Consider the following 18861-nt stretch of genomic DNA (forward strand, 5'->3'; position numbering starts at 1 on the left):
GGTTTGGGAAGCTTCACTCTTCTGCTTGTAGGGCCAGGCTTCCTCCTGCCCGTCTAATATATTGCCAGATTGCTCTCCAAAACAGCTGTGCCAGTTTGCATTCCAGCCAGCAGCGTCTGGAGTTCTAGTTGCTCCACATGCTCACAGACGCCTGATATTGTTAGACTTGATGTTTTACCAATCAGATGGGTGTGAAATGGTATCTTTGTGGTTTAAAATTTGCACTTTCTTATTTACTAGTGAGGATGAACATCTTCTTTTTTTTTTTTGCAGGGGAAGAGTCACCCTAAGCTAACATCTGTTGCCAATATCTCCCCCCCCCCCCCCCCCCCCCCCCCCCCCCGCAAAGCCCCAGTACATAGTTGCATATAGTTGTAAGTTCTTCTGGTTCTTCTGTGTGAGCCGCCACCGCAACATGGCTACTGACAAGCGAGTGAGGTGGTTTTGTGCCCAGGAACTGAACCTGGGCCGCCAAAGCAGAGTGTGCTGAACTTTATCTAGGCCATCAGGGCTGGCTCCTGAACATCTTTTCATGTGTTTATTGTGCTGGGCTTTTATTCAGGGGCTCTGGAGCCATTTTCCAGGGCTTGAAAGTCAGGATTGCAGTGGTTTTGTCTGGAAATAGAGAAAAGGACAATGAAGGGGAAAATCAGGGAGACCAAAGAAAAAGTCAAGAAAGATGAGGATGGAATGGAAGATATAGGATGAAGAAATGATAAGGTGAAACAAATCAAGACTTGGGGCAAAAAGATTATAGACTGGAATCGGGAAGATATCTTGAGTGTTGAGAGTAAATTTAGGATGTATTACTGTGCTAGGCAGGCAACTTGCATTGTTCCAGCTTTGCTTAATTGAACTTGGCTTTGGTGAAAATCATGTCTGGGGCCTCTTCCGGTGAGAACAGCAACAAGGCTGGACTTGTGGAGTTTTCCTGTTTACCCAGTTGCTTTTTGAAGTTCTTGTAGAAAGGCAATGTGAAATTATGTTGTTCTTCCTAAAATACATTCCTTTGTCCTTCGGGTTAGATACAGTATGCAGGAAACCAGTTTTTGTCAGCATCTGCTTGAATGTACTTGTAGAATTTCTATCTCAAATATTTAGAAAACATTCCCAGCACTTTAATTTTCAGAGTAGGACGAATGTCACCGTATTGAACACAGACATGTATGGTTTTAAAAATGTAACTTAAAAAATATGTTATACTTTAGTGGTTTTTCAGTGTACCAAAGAATTGTGCCCACATGTGCATTCTCTTATTAAAAATTCAGATTCTGAGGTTCTGCCCCCAGAAATTTTGATTAAGTAGGTTTAAGGTGGGGCCCTGGAATCTGCATTTTAATAAGTACTCCTTCCTCCTTCCCACTCCCTCCTCGTTGTGTTACAGGTGACCTGAGGACCACACTTTGAGAAATATTGCTTTCCTTGGGTAATAACCTTGGCCTCCTAAAAAAATATTGCTTACAGAAATTATCTGCCCTACAAAAGTTTTTTAAAATCTATGTAAAATTATTTAAGGTAGTAATTTAACTTCAAGAGCTATAGATCATTGCCATTCTGTAGATGGGTTTCTTGATGTTAAGTAGCTAGTTTTTTATTACTTTATTCTCCCAGAACAGGGATTGCCAACCCTGGCTATATATCATATCACCTGTGAAGCTTTTAAAAGAAATTTAAAAAAATAATTAAATCTGGGGGCTGGCCCAGTGGCTCAGTGGTTAAATGCGCACATTCCTCTTTGGCAGCCCCGGGTTTGCTGGTTCGGATCTCGGGTACGGACATGGCACCACTTGGCATGCCATGCTGTGGTAGGCGTCCCACATATAAAGTGCAGAAAGATGGGCATGGATGTTAGCTCAGGGCCAGTCTTCCTCAGCAAAAAGAGGAGGATTGGCAGCAGATGTTAGCTCAGGGCTGATCTTCCTCAAAAAAAAAATTAAATAAATAATAAAACATTAATATCCAAAAAAGTTTGGAAGGAAGAATGTAATTTAGTATATGCTATGTACCCAAATGCTTACCCTTCAGATTTAACAGATAATTAAAATTTAGTCATATTTGGTTAAGATCTTTTTTTAGACATAATACCTTAAAAAACCACTAACCACCCCTGTCTTTTTCCTCTCCCCTCCTCCCAGAATCAGCCATTTTCCTGAAGTTGGTATGGTGTTCACGTGCATATTTATATCCATAAGTAGTATATCACTGTTTCTGTGTGTGTACAAATATGTAGCCTTTTGCAACTATCTTTTTTTACTCAACAATTATACCTGAGAATATCTTGACACATAGAGACCTAGTTGACTTATTCTAACTGTTCTTGAACAGAATTTTTTGACTTAACCATTGTTTACCTATTCATTCCCTTATTTAGGGACAATTAGGTAGTTTCCAGTTGGGAAATTGTGTTGCAGTGAATGCTCTTGTTCCTGTTGTCTTTGCACACGTGCCTCCATTTCTCCGGGAGCTACTCCTGGAACCTGAAGTGCTGATCTTAGGCTGTGCCTGTTTGCAGCTTTACTAGGTATTGTCAGATTGCTCTCCAAAGTGGTTGCATGAATTGGAGCTTTTTTGATATGCAGCTTCTAGGGCCCCAGTCTCAGAGTTTCTGACTGTGCGGCGGGGTGGGTATAGGTAGGTCTGGAGTGGGTTTTGTGCACCTGCAATTTTTTTTTTTTTAATTCCTGCAGCTGATTCCGATGAGCATCCAAGGTTGAGAAACCACCGTGTTAGACTGGCAACTCGGTGAGGGCAGGTGCTATAGTTACCTCATCCTCTGTTGATTTCCCAGCATTCAGCACAGTGCCTGGCACACATTTGCTGGATGCTCAGTAGATGATTATGAGATAAATGAATGAAGAGATGTAGCTCGGTAGAATGGAAGAATTGCCTTGCAGGAAAGCAGTGCCCCTCACATTTTCATGTCCACAGGAATTATCTGGGGATCTGGCAGATTCTGATTCCCATAGGTCTGGAGTGGGGCTGAGATTTTGCATTTTTAGCAACCTCTTAGGTGACCAGATGCTCCTGGTTTGGGGAGCACACTTAGAGGAGCAAGGCCCTAGGGGAAAAAGGAAAACAATTTCTTTCTTCCATACAGCTCGAAAGCAGTGGGGTTTGGGATTTGGAATCCTGCTTGGTAAATCTCAGCCTGGTTCCTCATCTCTTTGCAACACAGGAAGGCAGACGACGAAATACCTTCCTCACAGCTTTTTTTGGGAGAATCAAAGGACATCCTGCCTACGGGAAGCATTTTGTGAGCTGTGATGCTCTCACGCATGTTACTTTTCATAGTTATTCTCACACTTTTAGTGAATTAATATTTTCCTTCAGTTTGCTCAAAGCACAGAGCTGTTGGTATTACAAGATGCAGTGGAATTCTGCTTTCATTTTGACCTGCTCTCTGCATTTCGTGGGCGTCTTGGGAGGAGTGGGATTGGGGAAGGAGGTTGGGCAAGAGTGAGGCAGAATTCCCTTCATGCTGTGGTTCTGACTGCAGGTGCTGGGGAAGTGGGGGGTCCCTTCTCACTGTTTCTGTCGTGTGGGGAGGAACAGGGCTAGAGAGAGGCCCACAACTCACTCCCAATCAGCTTTGCATTAGAGCTGGTGGCAGGTTAGTGGGGAGCCTCCAATTTATTTCCCAAGTCAGACACTTCTTAAAGTGAGAGGGGGATTCTCAAAATAATTATTCAGCATTAATTGATCCACTATAGGTGCAGTTGGAGCTTTTCAGCGTAAACTGGGCTTGTAGTCAACTGAAGGTTAAGCCAGCACAGGAGGCTGCCATTTAAATGCAAGGTTTCAGGATGCTTTAGTAACTGGGGTCCTGCCTCATTCTCTGAGAGAGGCAGTGTGGTGTGAAGAGGGGAGGGCAGATAAAAATAAAATAAGTAAAAATAAAGTGACATCCAAAACGAGTGTGTATTGTATGCTGGGGGGTGGGGGGGTGGATATCTGTTTTTCCCAAGCTTTTCTTCCTCTAGAGAAAAACCATGGAATGGATCCAGTTCCTTAGACCAGTGATCTCAAATATCAGTTTGTTGTCCTTTATGATTTTCATTATATCTGTGAACCACCTGAACTTATTTATTTAGTAGCTTTTTAAAGATCTGTTCACCTTCTTTTAACTTGGCCTCATTCCGTGCTAAGATGTCTGTGAAGTAATGGGTTTGATGAGCTAGTTATATGCTTTTCTTTGTTGTGAGTGCTGTTGAGTGAGTTCCGACTCCTGGTGACCCTGTGTACAGCAGAGCGGAACCCTGCCCCGTCTTTCTGCGCCATCCTCTCCCCTTCTGGGCTGTATCAGACAATGCTCTGCTGCTATTCGGGCGATTTTCATGCCATTTTTTTCTGGAGGTGGGTGGCCAGGTCCCTCTCCCTTCCTAGTCAGTCTAGTCTGCAGGCTGCACTGAAACCTGTCTCCCATGGGTGACCCTTCTGGTATTGGAAATACTGGAGCAGAGCTTTCAGCATCACAGCAACATGCAACCCACCACAGTATGACAGCTGACAGATGGGTGGTGTGGTTCCCTGACTGGGAAGCAAACCCAGGCCATGGAGGTGAGAGCACCAAATCTTAACCACTAGACCACCAGGGCTGGCTCTGTGCTTTTCTAATATATTTCAAAAACATAGTAGCTAACGTTAAAAATGTTCATCCTTGTGCTGCCTAAGATTATTGCGCCTCCTTCCAGGATTCACAGCACATAGTTTGGGAGACGTGGTCTCAGATGAGATTCCTTATGGTGGTTCAAATAACTGGCTACTGGTTTGCAGATTACGGGTTGGTGAGCTTCCCTGGGAGGTGGGTAGCCTGTGGATGTGATCTGGTTGGAGTGTCCACTCTGCTGTTGGTTGGGTGTGAGAGCTTGCCATTATCGACCTTCTCAGAGACTCTGCTTCTCATCCATAACGTGGGTGACAAGAGAACTTACCTTCCCGAGGCCGTGTGTGGCTTCCCTGGGATCATTTTATTTGTAATGCTTAGCCCAGTGCCTGGCCATTTTATTATTGTTTTCTTCTAGTGTGCCTGTTTTTCCCAGTAGCAAAGGAGTCCAAATGATGTAGTGGAAAGAGCCCTGAGCTAGGGATCCGAGGTCCTGGGTTCCAGTCCTGACCCTGCCACTTTGTAGCTCTCGTGACATTGGGCAGGTGACTTCGGCCTCTCTGGGTGTCTAATTGTTAAGAACCATTCCTGTGGTGAGTGCTCAGGAGATGAGCAAGCACGTTGTAATCTAGCTGTGGCTTCCAATTAGAGCCAGGACCAGGGAGGTGACATGCATGAAGCGGACAAAAGGAGAAAGAAGCTGTGATTTCCCACCGAGATGACATTGAAAGACGCAGTGCTGATGATGCTAGGCTGTGCTTTCAAAATCATCAGTCGGAATACAGCGATTTTCCTTTTCCTGATAATGAGGGCGCCTCATGTGGTAAAAGAATTTTAGTCATCTAATAAGCATGCAACATACCCTTTTGTTTTATTGGTTTACACAGTTAGCTATTCCTAACTGAGAAATACACCAAGTAGCTAAGTTCAGTTTCCTTTCTTTTTTTTTAAAAAATTTTTAAGTAAAGTTTTTGAAAAGGTAATGTGAGTTCACATGGTAGAAATTTCAAATAGTACAAAAGGATGTATGTTGAAAATATACCCACCATCCAATTCTTGTCAATATTTGCAGTTTCTTTTGCTCCCATTCAGAGGTATCTTTGCATATACAAGCGAACATGTTTATATTTCTCCCCTAGTTTTTAAAAACACAAATAGTACATATACTAATCTGTCCTGATCTGCCCCTTGCTTTTTGTCTCTTGGAGGTTGGTCTGTGCTAGTATCTGAAGAGCATCCTCCTTATTTTTTTATGGCTGCAGAGTATTCAGTTGCTTGAATGTATTGAATTCACTTAACCAGGCCCCCACTGTTGGGTGTGAAGGTAGTTTTTCAGTCCTTGGTTTTTGCAAACAAGGCTGCAGGAAACAATTTTGTCCATACGTCATTTTGCATGTGTGGGAGTATATCTGTCCACTGACTTCCTAGAAATGGATTTGCATTTGTAACTTTAATGGGTTTTGCCTAATTGCCCTCCACCCGCAATATATGCAACTCTTGTTGCCCACAGCCTTGCCAAAGCAGTATGCTATCCAAAAACCTTTTGATCTTTGCCAGTCAGGGGAAAAATGGTGTCTTAGTATATTTTTAGTTTGCATTTCTCTTATTAGGAGTGAGCTGGAGCAGCTATTCACACATTTAAGAAAACAAGCTCAATTTCATTTAACTGTTTTGCTGTTGGCACTTATGTTCAAAGTCTGTAGGGAAGAACCAGTTTTATTTTTATTTTCAATCTGTCGCAGACAGATATTTTTGTAAAATCAATAAAAAAGAATTATTAGCAAAATGGAATAAAAACCCCAAAGATACATAAAATGCAAACTCCAATTTTTTATTACCAAATGACAGAAAATTACTCTATCCATTCGTTATGCACGTTTACGGTTTCTGAACCAAGCTCGTGGCAGTGTTAACACTTTGAGTAATATTGTTCTAAAGACCTCCTTGCTCCATCTCTCTTCTCCCATTGCCATCCAGTTTGGGGATGGGAGAAGACAGCACAGACTTTTATACTTTATACATTACAATCAGTATATTTCAGGATGTTTTCGTTACATTAGAATAAAATATCTCTGGTGGTGTGATACAGTCACATGCTGCATGATGTTTCGGTCAACGACGGGCCGTGTGTACCATGGGGGTCCCATAAGATTAGTACCATAGAGCCTAGGCGTGTAGTAGGCTATACCGTTCAGGTTTGTGTAAGTACACTCTTAAGATGTTTGCACAGTGATGAAATTACCTATGGACACATTTCTCAAAACGGACCTCTGTTGTTAAGCGGCGCACAACTGTACTGATTCTGAAAGGCTTGGTTCCCAAGGGCAGGGATGCCACACAAACCCACGCAGGCAGTTCTCCCACGCTGTGAGGAGGGGATACTGGTGTCCTGGATTTCTACTGAGGAAGCCGACCTCGAGCTTGAACTAGAGAGAGGGGATGAGGGGAATGCTTGAAATCGCCCTATTAGTCAAATTTGCAGAGTTGGTCTTTTTGACCTGAGGCTTTGCCAGGATCCCGTGCTCCCCGTGCTGCTTTTCAGAGAAGTGATGGGAGGGGTACTTTTGGGCAAAGTAGGAGCTTAAGAGATCTCATAATGGAGGAGGCATTTGGTGGCTTTGCAAAACATTGGATTGGGAATGATGTTCCTCTAGCTCACTGAGTTTACTGACTATGGGTGAATATTTCCTCCTTCTCCACTGTCAGCCAGAAGACAGACACAGGCCCAGTATTCTTTGTTCTGCTTTTGAGTTGAAATTTTATCTTCGTGTGAGGACTTTGTTAAACTGTCTCTAGACGTGGGGAGAGTTGTTTTACGAGCCACAGTCTCTCACTGTTCTTTACGCCCATTAGGTATCCCAGGGTCGTCTTTCTTCAGTAGCAGACATTGTTACTTCTATGTTATGATCATTAAATGAAGTCCTGTTGAGGTTTTTTTCCAGTTATTTCTTCCTACCCAATATCATACCAGGCATGGAAATGACATGCTCTCATGGTGCAGAATGCAAGTGCCCTTCAACTGCCTTCCTTGGGTGGCTGGCACTGTGGAAGCCTGGAGAGGCCTGGGAGGTGGGTGAGCACTCTTGGACCGGCAGTTGGGGTTGTAGTGTAATAGTATTAAAATCGTGAGTTCACGGCTGACCTCTGCCTCATAGAACCCTTGACCTTGGCAAGTTTCCTAATCTCCGTTCACCTCATTTCTCTCACCTATAAAATGGGGGTAGAAAGTCCCCGTTAGTGATTTACCCTGGAGGGAGAGTTTTGCTCATCGTTGCTCTGTGGGCCTGGGTGACCTGTCTGCTGTCTAAGCAGCGCTGGCATCCACAACCACTCTGAGTATTGTGCGCCCAGTGGTTGGGTAACTTGTGACAGCCAGCAGCCAACGAAGGCATGCTCAGAAACAGTCCTGGCTCCCTGCCCAGTCCCTATGTCTACAGCGAAGGAATTTCTAAAAGTATGAATGAAAAGCTCATCTCCTCTGACTTGTGGTCAGGAGCTCAGACTCTGGAACAGAACGGCCTGGGTTTGAGTTGTGGCTCTGCCTTTACTGGCTGAGTGAGTTTGGGCAGCTTCCCTCCATGTCTTCATAAGGAGAATGGGGATAATGAGTATAATCTGCCTTGGATTAGTGGACAAGATTAAATGAGTATATAGACGTAAAGTTCTCTGAACAACAAGTGGCACACACCGCGTACCCTGCCCGTGCTTCCCAAGTTAGTCAGTCAGCAAATTTAAGTGCCTTTTATATGCCAGATGCTCTGCTAGGTCCTGGCAAACCAATCAGATGTAATCCCTGTCTTTATAGAGTTCATGGTCTAGGGGAGGCATTGGCAAACTTTTTAAGTAAAGGGCTAGATTGTAAATATTTTAGGCTTTGTGGACTGTGACAAGTACTCCATGCTGGTATTGTCTTGTGAAAGTAGCTACAATAAGTGAATGATTGTGGCTGTATTGCAATAAAACTTTATTTACGAAAATAGTTGGTGGGCCGGATTTGGCCCGTAGACTGTCATTCGCCAACCTGTAGTTCAGTGTTCAGAAAACATGTTTAATAATCACAAATAAGTGTGTTATTGCAAATTGTGATAGATTTTATAAAGCTGCATACAGGATTCTGTGGGAGGGAAGGGTCAGGAAAGGTAGCTTTGAAGAAGTGACGTTGAAGCCAGACGGTGAGGAGGCGGGAACCAGAGGAGCCGAGGGGGAAGAGGAACAGAGAACTGGCTACACTAGTTCTGAGTCAGGAGGCTCAGAATTGCAATCTGCATTTCTGTCTTTTGGAGGTGTAAGAGAGATTTTGCAGCTGTCTTTGGATGAAAAGTATTGGTAATTTTTTTCCTGATGTATAATTTATGACCATTCGCCTGTGTCCCTTCCCCTGCCGTAATCGCAGCACTGAGAGATGAGCTGTGTTAATATATTAACACATATCGTTTTGCATACTTCTGGTGGGCTCTTTCTCTGTTCCCTTGTTTTTGTTATATTATTGTCAGTATCCAAAACTTTAGAAGTCAAGGGAGTAAGATTATACGTTATTCCCTTATTAGGGGTAAAATGGTTTACTCCTTAAAACTCATTTTTGCTTTTCAATGCTGTTTTTCTGCCTTTGTAAACAATATTATTTTCTTTTCCTATTTGGCTAAGTAAAGATTCACAACCCTTGAAACCATTTTGGAAAAAATCTCTTTTCCTCATGACTACATCTCAAGTTTCTCCTGACTTCCAACTTCAATTTTACATTTTCTTTAAGTAGGTTGCAGCATTCTGTGGAGATTTTACAGAAAAGGGTATGTGTGTTCCTCATTCTAGAATATTTGAGGGGTCCCTCACAGGTATTTGTTCACCTGTACAACTCTGTGACTCCTTCAGTCTCTTCAGTTCTTGAATTCCTGCAATTCTGAGATTCTGAGGGGACTCTGCATCCTTGAGAGTCACTATTGTGTAGTGGCTGGGAGCACACACTCTAGAGCCAGATCATGTGAGTTCAAACCCAGTTCCACTACTTAGTAGCTGTGTCAACTTGGATAAAGTTATTTACCTTCTCTGTGTCTCAGTTGTCTCATCTTTAAAATGGGGACAATAATGGTATCCACCTCGTGGGGTTATTATGAGGGTGAAAATGAGTAAAATACACATCAAGTATTAGAGCAGGGACTGGACACAGTAAGTGCTATTTATGTGTTATCTATTATTATGATTACTACCAATGATGTCTGGGGAACCACTGGCCTTAATTCCTCCTTAACCATCCTTGAGTTCTGGCAAGCAGCTCCTGACTCATCCTGAGATCTTGGGCTGCATCTCTTCATTTTGCTTCACTCTCTCTGTAAGGCTGTAGGGATGACCGTTTGTCATCAGAAGTCTAGCAATACTAGTCTTTTTGAAAACTAGCCCTTTATGTCCTTTTGTACTTTGAAAACACTTGATAAGTAAGATAGCCTTTTGAACACAGACCTAAAAATGTGGTTTTAGTAACAACATTCACCTCTGCTGTCATATATTTTAATTCCTGGTTTATAATTAATGACTGATTGTCTGGGTACTTAGAAATCCTTACATGTTATTTTTGGCCTTTCCTGTGTCCCTTCTCTACTTTGTATAAACTTGAAAGAGAGGCTGCCTGTCCTAGGATGCAGAAAAATGGGCCGCCTTGGGGTGATCTTGGGCAGGTAAGTGTACTTCTCCGCGCCTTGGTGTTTTCATCTGTGAAATGGTCCAGCTGATCTCCAAGGACCCTTCCTGGTCTCTGGGTTTTTTGTTTAGGCTCCCCCATATTATTGTAATGTTCTCATTGGTTTTTATAGACGTTGCAATGCCATCGTTCTGATTATATCATCCCCCTGAGCCAAGATCTGTCTCCTTCTCACTCTTCAAAGGAAGAAATTCTAACATGTTTTCCTTATAAATTGCTTTTAAAATTGCTTTAAAGAGAAATGCCTTTCTATTCCCATCTTATGCATTTATGATGCATCCTTGCCGACTTGTTGTTGTTTGTTTTGTGTTTTTGTAGCACCCCTCGGCAGTCACAGAATTGCTCTCGAAAGTGCTTTGGAGAGCTAACATTACAGTCTTCTTGTTGGAACTTGTCCCAGCCCAGATTCTACTTTTAATAAAGTGGTGCATTGTTTTTCAAAGGTTACCAAATTTTTTACTGATGGCAGTAAGAACTCTATGTTTCCTATACCTCCAGACCCTGTGATTTGCCGCCATAGGTAACTTTTGTTCAGCATCTGGTCATGGAACGATTATTTTCAGTCCCTCCCTTTTGCCCTTTGTGTCACTGTGCTGGGCCTAGCAGTCGAAGAGCAGGCTCTCGGGATTGTAATGCACCTTGCAGTTGACAGTGTGCAGGTCCTGTTCCCTGTTTTGCTTGATTCTTTGCCACCCTGAGCGATAGGCAGGCTGGATGTTGGCAACCCCACCTCTCAGCCAGGAAACTAAGGCCAGGAGAGAGGAAGGGACCAGAATCAAAGGGAGGTCATACTGGGGGGAAAAAAAATGGCCGATACAGCGCTGAGGTGTGTACTGTGGGCCTTTGATAACTGGTCTACAGGATGTTAGTTTGCTAACTTTTTATTAAACTTTTAATGACAAAAATAATATATACTCATAGTAAAAAATTCTAACAGTTGAGAAGAGAAAATGAAAAGCCCCTCAGTGACCTCCTTATCTTCCAGCCCTACTCCTAGACATTGGTGACTAGTGTCAATAATTTCTCATTCTTAAAGGGGTCTCTGTTAAAATGTAGGCATTGAATGCAGGCCTGGTCTGCTCTGTTCACCTTGTGTTCCTCAGATGCAAGTAGTGCTGGGCACAAAGCAGGGCTCAGTGGCTGTTGGTTGAATGAATGACGGTTCCAGTATTGTCCTGCACATTGGTACTCTCTAACATGTGTTTCCTTCTCACTGTATCTTGGACAAGTGTTCATAGCAGTAGCTATAGAGCAACTTTACTTTTTTAAATAGCTACATGGTATTCCATCATATGGATTCCTATAATTATTTAACCAGTTCAAGTTATTTCTGCTTTTTTCTGTTACAAACTTTGTTGTGAGGACCATCTGAGACATTGACTGCTGGATGTTCCCTCATATCCTTCCATTTCTAGTTTTAGCTGATGCTGGCTGCTCAGGTAAATACCACATTTACCAAGCTTCTTTGCAGCTAGGTATAGAGGCCATAGAGATGCCGTGAGTGGGGAGTAGAGGTTATGTGTTCTGTGGGTGTATCAGTTTCCTGTTGCTGCTGTAAAAAATTGCCACAAGCTTAGTGGCTTAAAATGATGCACATTTATTCTTTTTGAGCCCTGGAGTGTCAGTAGTCCTAAAATCCAGGTGTCAGCAGGGCTGCGCAGCTTTCCAGGGGCTCGGGGAGAGAATGTGTTTCCTTGCCTTTTCCAGTTTCTAGCAGCTGCCTGTATTCCTTGGCTCACGGCCCCTTCTTTCATTCAAAGCCAGCAGTGTAGCATCTTCAGATCTCTCTGAACTCTGCTTCTGTCGTCCCATCTCCTCACTGACTCTGATACTCTTGCCTCCCTCTCATAAGGACCCGTGTGATGACACTGGGCCCACCCAGATATTACAGGATAATCTTTCCAAGTCAAGATCCTTAAGTTAATCATACCTGTAAAGTCCCTTTCACCACGTAAGGTGACATACTCATAAGTTTCAGGAATTAGGGTGTGGACATCTTTGAGGGGCCCCGTCTGTCACAAGGACTACCTGAGTGTAGGGGTGGTCAGTGATGAGTTCCTGGAGAAGGCCTCTAGGGTACAGCCAGGGGAAGCAGTGGGGGAGGAGCGTTCAGGTGATGGGTGGGAGGGAACTTGAGGTATTTGGGGACTAGAACAGAGGCCGTTGTGAAGGTCAAGTGTAGGAGGGAGTGAGTGGCCAGGGGTGATGTTGGAGACAGTACTGGAAACCACTGGAGGATTTAAAGCAAATTCATATTTAGAAAGAACACTTTTGCTGCTGTGTTGACAGTGAGGTTAGAGGTGGGGTAGGTGGATGTTGGAGGCCACTTAGGAGGCTGTTGTATTTCAGATGTGAGATGCTGGTGGTAGGAGATGAAAGAGAAGCAAATGGACTTGAGAGATTTATGGAGACTGGATCCATAGGATGCTGTGATGGATGGGTGTGGAGCGCAGAGGGGGATGTTGGGCGTGAGACGAGAGGAGGGTGGCAGTCCTTTACTAAATGGGGAAACATTAGGAAAAGATTGGATTTGAGGGGAAGGGAAAGTCTAGTTTTGAGCAGATTGATTTTGAGGGCCTATGAGACAAGCAGGTGGGAATGTGGGCCCTCATCCAGGCTGAGTGAGCTCAGAAGTGAGGTTTCTGGGATGAAGGTAAAGAGTTGGCAATGGTTGGCACATCGCTGCTGATTGAAGCCATGTGAATGGTTATTGCCTGGAGCCAACAGAGAGGGAGGAGTGCCCCGAGAAAGCCAACAGCTAGAAGCACCCCCTGGAGTTGGCAGTGTTGGGGCTCATCAGGAATGAAGTGGAGTAGAATCCAGAAGGGTCTGTTTTGGGGAGAGATTGGAGGTGAGGAAGTCGAGACAAATCTTAAAGGATATTGTGGAAAACTTCAAACATATCGTATTAGTTTCCTATTGCTGCTGTAATAAATGACCATTAATTTAGTGGCTTAAACAATACAAATTTATTATCTTACAGTTCTGGAGGTCAGAAATCAGAAATGGGTCTCCCTGGGCTGAAATGAAGGCGGCGCAGGGCTGCGTTCTCCCTGGAGGCTCTAGCGGAGAGTCTGTTTTCTTGCCTTTTAAGTTTCTACAGGCTGCCCGTGTTCGTTGGCTCCTGGCCCCTTCCTCCATCTTCAAAGTTAGCAAAGGCGAGTTGAGTCCTTCCCGCATTGCATCACTCTGATCTGTGGTTCTGCTTCTGTCTCCCGCTCTTAAGGATGCTGGTGATTACATTGGGCCCAACTGGATAATCCAAGGCAACCCCCCTATTTTACGGTCAGCTGATTAGCAAATTCAGTCTATATACAACCTGAGTTTCCCTTTGCCATGTAAGGTGATACAGTCACAAGTTCTGGGATTAAGGACCTGGACATCTTTGGGAGACTGTTATTCTTCCTATACATTACACATATAGTCATGTACCATGTAACAACGTTTCGGTCAATGATGGACCGCATATACAATGGTGGTCTCATAAGATTGGTACCATAGAGTCTAGGTGTGTAGTAGGCTGCATCATCTAGGTTTGTATAAGTACACTCTGTGATCACACAGCAATGAAATTGCCTAACAGTGCATTTCTCAGACCATATCCCCATCATTAAGCGACACATAAACAGAATAGTATAATGAGCCCCACATACCCCTCATTCAGCTTCAACTACACAATTTTGTCCCCAGCCCCCACTTCTCCCCTCTAGATTATTTGAAACAAATCTTAGAAATTATCAGATTCATTTGTAAGTATTTCAGAATAGGCAGTTGTTTAAAGAAGCTTAGCTGTGAAGAGAAGATGATAAACAGGCTGATAACTGGGGAGACGTGTGGCAGAGTGTGTATGTATGTGTTTTTTTTTTTAAGATTTTTTTATTTTTTAATTTTTTCTCCACAAAGCCCCCAGGTACATAGTTGTGTATTCTTCGTTGTGGGTTCTTCTAGTTGTGGCATGTGGGGACGCTGCCTCAGCGTGGTTTGATGAGCAGTGCCATGTCCGCGCCCAGGATTGGAACTAACGAAACACTGGGCTGCCTGCAGCGGAGCGCGCGAACTTAACCACTCGGCCAGGGGGCCAGCCCCTATGTATGTATTTTTAATATGAGAGACACTTAAGCACGTTAAATTCTGATGGGAAGGATATAGCAGTGGAGGGGACACTGGCCTTGGACCAGAGAGAGATCTCCATCTTTAGCAGAGGGAGGCACATAGGTTTGAAGGTTTGGGAGTGCAAAATTAAGGGAGTCCCTCTCTGCTAGTTTAATTTTTCTTTCCTCTGTTGAGTGGGAAAAGCAAGAGGGGCAAAGATGTTGAAATTTTGAGGAGCTTGGGGAAAGTTGGAAATTGTCACTGTGGCATGGAGAATGAATGCAGTACAGAATTATTGTTGGAATGTGGGACGTGTTGAAGGCCACTTGAAGTTGGTGAATTCTAGTGAATCCAGTCAGCTTGGTTGTGACTTTTTTCCCACCAGCATTTCACATCTGTCTGGATGTATGTTCAGAGAAGGTGAATAATTTGGTTCCTACTGGATTAGTTTTTTGCCATGCGGCATGACCAAAGGACAGGGTAAAGGGTGTTTATAAGAGCAACTGGAGTCATGATCCATAGACTCTAAACTGAATAAGAAGGTAGAGGAGTGAGAGGTTCCGGCGAGGTTTAAGTGTAGCTGTGATGCTTAAGAAGCAGCAGGCAGAGCCGAGCCTGGGTGGATTGTAGGGTGGTGACCAGATCCAGCATATATCTTTGGGAGTGAATAGCTGAAGTGGGGTGGAATATAACAAAGTGGAGTGGAATAAAAAACAGTTGGAAAAGAGGACATCGAGTTGCTGAGAGGGCAGGGTGGGAGAAGGCTCCTCCACATGGGTATTGAAACCACCCAGGATGATGGCAGGAGATGGAGTATAAAGGTAGCCCTTCTGTGAATGGGGGGGTCAGCCAAGACGAGGAGAAAGGAAGGGGTATGTTCAGCGCTAGGAGGCACGGGCTCAGAACGGCAGGTGTTTTGACAAGAGGGTGAAGGGGCGGTGGTCTGGAAGCAGCACTGAGGACCAGGGCCCGGCTGACCTCCCCTCCTGACCCTCACAGACCTTGTGTATGCAGGTGTTATGCAAGAGAATGAAGGCTGGCGAGGAAGTGTTGATCTCAAGGAAGCCAGATCTCACAGAAGATACTGCTAGCTCACTTTCTTCTTTCTCCATGCTGCATTATCGGTGCTCCCCTCATACTGCCTCCAGGGTCCCTGTGTCCAGGGTGATTCTCTTAATCACTGCTGCCTGGGTCGCTGTCCTTAGTATGAATCCCCCCGCCCTATCCCCGCCAACTCCCCCTCCAATGGGAAAATATTAAGACGGGTAGAAAAAAGCAGACTCAATGCAAGAATACCCAAATAGCAAAAATCATGGATTAACTTGCATATATGGCTACCTCATAAAGAAAGATTTAATGAGATCTGTCTCCATGTGCTATACTTTTATATCTGACATTCCTCCTGGGCACTAAGCCATATATTCTAATGTTGCTTCAGAAATGGCTATGAGTATATTTAATACACATTATTTACGTTGATTTATGATTAAGATGTAGCTTTATTGAAAAATTTTAGTGATTTTTGTCTATATCTTAAAATACTGCTATAATATAAGTATTATTTAAAAAATTCAGCCTTGTACACAAGGGTCGCATTATTGTGAAGGCAATGAACCCCTCCCCCCCCCCCCCCCCCCCAAAGATAATGAAACTGTTGTGCACACAGACGACCAGTGAACTCAGTCCCAGGTGATGGGTAAAGGAATTTCGATTGGTGGAACAGTGTAATGGATTATATTATATTGTGATAAGGGGATGGAACGTGCTGTTTCTTCTGTGGTTCTGTTTGCTTAGAATTGGGTTATTTTGCATTTAATGTTTGCTCGTTGACACAAGACCATTTTGACTGGTTCTCAGCCCACTTTTTGGCCATTTCTTCCTGAGACAAATGCTAATTATAGGAGTCCAGAATAAGTAGCAGCAGCAGATTTATTTTTTATAAAACGTAACGGGTTCTTTTTCTTTTTAAAATACCTGTCTCCCAAATCTTTGAGATTCCGTGAGCTGTGAGTCTTCCACGATGGCCTGAGAACACGAGATGGTTGTAGAATGATGGTGGAGCCGCGGGTACACGTGGGGCTGGATCCTACCCACCCCAAAACTGCTTACCTTGTCGGACTAAACTTTGGGCACTTTTCCTAATCCTAGCAGACTCGGCCAGGCCTTGGGGAGGAATGGTAATCAGTGTGCTGTTGCCTGTGAGCACTTGGCCCCCTTAGCGGGGCTCAGTAAATGGTTTTGTTTGACTGACTGCTCCGCAGAGCATTTGGTTAAGACCTTGGGCTCCTGAGTCTGACTCCTGGGTCCGAGTCCCAGCTCTGCCACTTACTGACTGTGGTCCTTGGGCAGATTCTTAACCCTTCTGAGCCTTCAACTCCTGTCTGTTAAATTGGGATTATAACAGTACTTACCTTATAGGACAGCTGTGAGAATAAATAGCATGGTCCCTGGCACATAGTAGGAGTACCCAGTAACTGTTACTATTATTACCACATTGGAGTGTTAAACTTGGGTTCGTGTGGCTTACTCATTTGATGCATTTGAGAATTGTTAGGTTTTAGATTGTATTTCTTTGTTATTCACAGTATCCCTTGGACATTGCATTTTCTCAGTAAAGCTGTGACTGTCTACCCTCTGCCCCTCCCCCATGCCTCTCCTCCAGCCCCTACTCGCTAGAGTCCTCACTCATTTCCTACTCTGTTTTTCTCCACCACACTTGTCACCTTCTGTCCTTGCTGTTTCTTTCAGGCTGTCTTCGTCCACTGACGTGTGAACTCTGCAAGAGCAGGGATTCGCGTCTGTTTTGTCTACTGTTCTATTGTCAGAGCCTAGAACAGTGCCTGGCACATAGTGGGCACACAATAAATCTTTATCAGAATTAAGAAAGTGACTTGGAAAGTGGTGATCTGATTCTGTACGCCACCAAGTGTGCTAAACGCCGCCGCGACTGTCTGAGCTTAAAATGTTTTATTCAGGAGTTCTTGGTGTTGGTTTGCTCGTTTGCCTATCTCAAACCTCCTTTCCTGAGGGGAGGTGATTGAACCCAGGTAGAACAGGTTTGAGGGGATGAGTAAGTTGGCTGAGGAGAGGAATAAGGCTGACACTGTTCACTCATCTGCTGGTTTGGTTCTGACGCCTGCTCGTCCAGCACAACCATCACCAAACACCTTGGCGACCAGGGGAGTTGCTTGTCTCTATAGTGGACTTTGTCAAGTTATCATTCCACTTTCTTGTCTCTGTTACACGCAACAAAATTTGTGTGTTTTTTTTTTTCTCTTTTAGGGCACCAATGCCTCTGCTCTGGAAAAAGACATTGGTCCAGAGCAGTTTCCGATCAATGAACACTACTTCGGATTGGTCAACGTAAGTATTTCAAAATGTATTACTTTTATCCAATGTGTTAGAATGCTTGAAGCACCTCCGCTGCCATTTTCATCATTTCCAATTTTTAAAGAATTGTTCACGCTCCTGAGTTACTGGAAGTGGCAGATGTTGGGGAGGGGCAAGTGTAGGCCAGTTTCTGAAAGTCTGGCTTGTCCCAGATAAAAGGATACAATGACTGCATTATTGGGTCAGACCCATTTTTTACCCCCTGTGCTTTAAGGGATTTCCTTTGCACACAGAACTTTCAGTGATTGTATTAGCCTTTGCGGCCAGATCTGCTTTTGTAAGTTCTCCCTTGGTCATCTCGCTGAGCTCCTCAGGCAGTCTTTGTTTCAGTATGCATCAGTGCACCCGGAGTTCTGAAAGTGTTACCAACTCATCACCAGGACCTGTTTAACGGTATAACTCGGTGCTGGGACCTGAAGCAGGAGCAGGGTGTCGGGGAAATACTGAGACCAGTTTATCTCCGAGTTCCTTGGCCTCATTTCACTTGTGCTTAGCAATGGCTCGCTTGTATAGGGCCAGACTTAGGGCTCTGCATCCTGGATAAGTTGATATGAGCAAGGAGTAAGGCAGTGTTCCTCACTGGCCTCCTGAGCTTTCCTTCCTTACCTGATCCTCTCTCTCTGGGCTGGAGGTTGTTTTTGTCTTTTGTTTTTTTGGTCAGGAAGATTGGTCCTAAACTAACATCTGTTGTCACTCTTCCTCTTTTTGCTTGAAGAAGATTGTCCCTGACCTAACACCTGTGCTGGTCTTCCTTGAGTTTATATTGGGATGCTGCCACAGTGTGGCTTGATGAGCGATGTGTAGGTCCACACCTGGGATCCCAACCCATGAATCCTGGACTGCTGAAGCGGAGCATGCAAACCTAACCACTGTGCCACCCGGTGGCCTCTGGAGTGGAGGTTTTAAGTGACATCAAATGTTAACTCACAAGCACCTGGTTTTCTGGAACAACTACCCTGAGTATAGTCCGTCAGTGCCGAGGTATGATAGGTGGTAATTTCCACTGGAGAAGCTGGAAAAATTCTCTGTGAGTGAATGCCATCTGTGATATTGGAAAGAACACTGGATTCCAAGTAATCAGACC

At 44.1% G+C, this 18861-nt stretch overlaps 1 protein-coding gene across 1 annotated transcript in view; it reads left to right on the top strand.

The window, feature by feature from the left end:
- LOC124232962 (ubiquitin carboxyl-terminal hydrolase 46-like) overlaps window positions 1-18861 on the top strand; it is a 64753-nt gene that overhangs the window by 5507 nt on the left and 40385 nt on the right. Inside the window, exon 2 of the mRNA XM_046649929.1 lies at window positions 17670-17750. Coding sequence (XP_046505885.1) covers window positions 17670-17750 — 81 coding nt within the window. The remainder of the gene's footprint in view (window positions 1-17669; window positions 17751-18861) is intronic.

This window comes from Equus quagga, unplaced genomic scaffold (genome assembly GCF_021613505.1).
Source record: "Equus quagga isolate Etosha38 unplaced genomic scaffold, UCLA_HA_Equagga_1.0 146_RagTag, whole genome shotgun sequence".
NCBI lineage: Eukaryota > Metazoa > Chordata > Mammalia > Perissodactyla > Equidae > Equus > Equus quagga.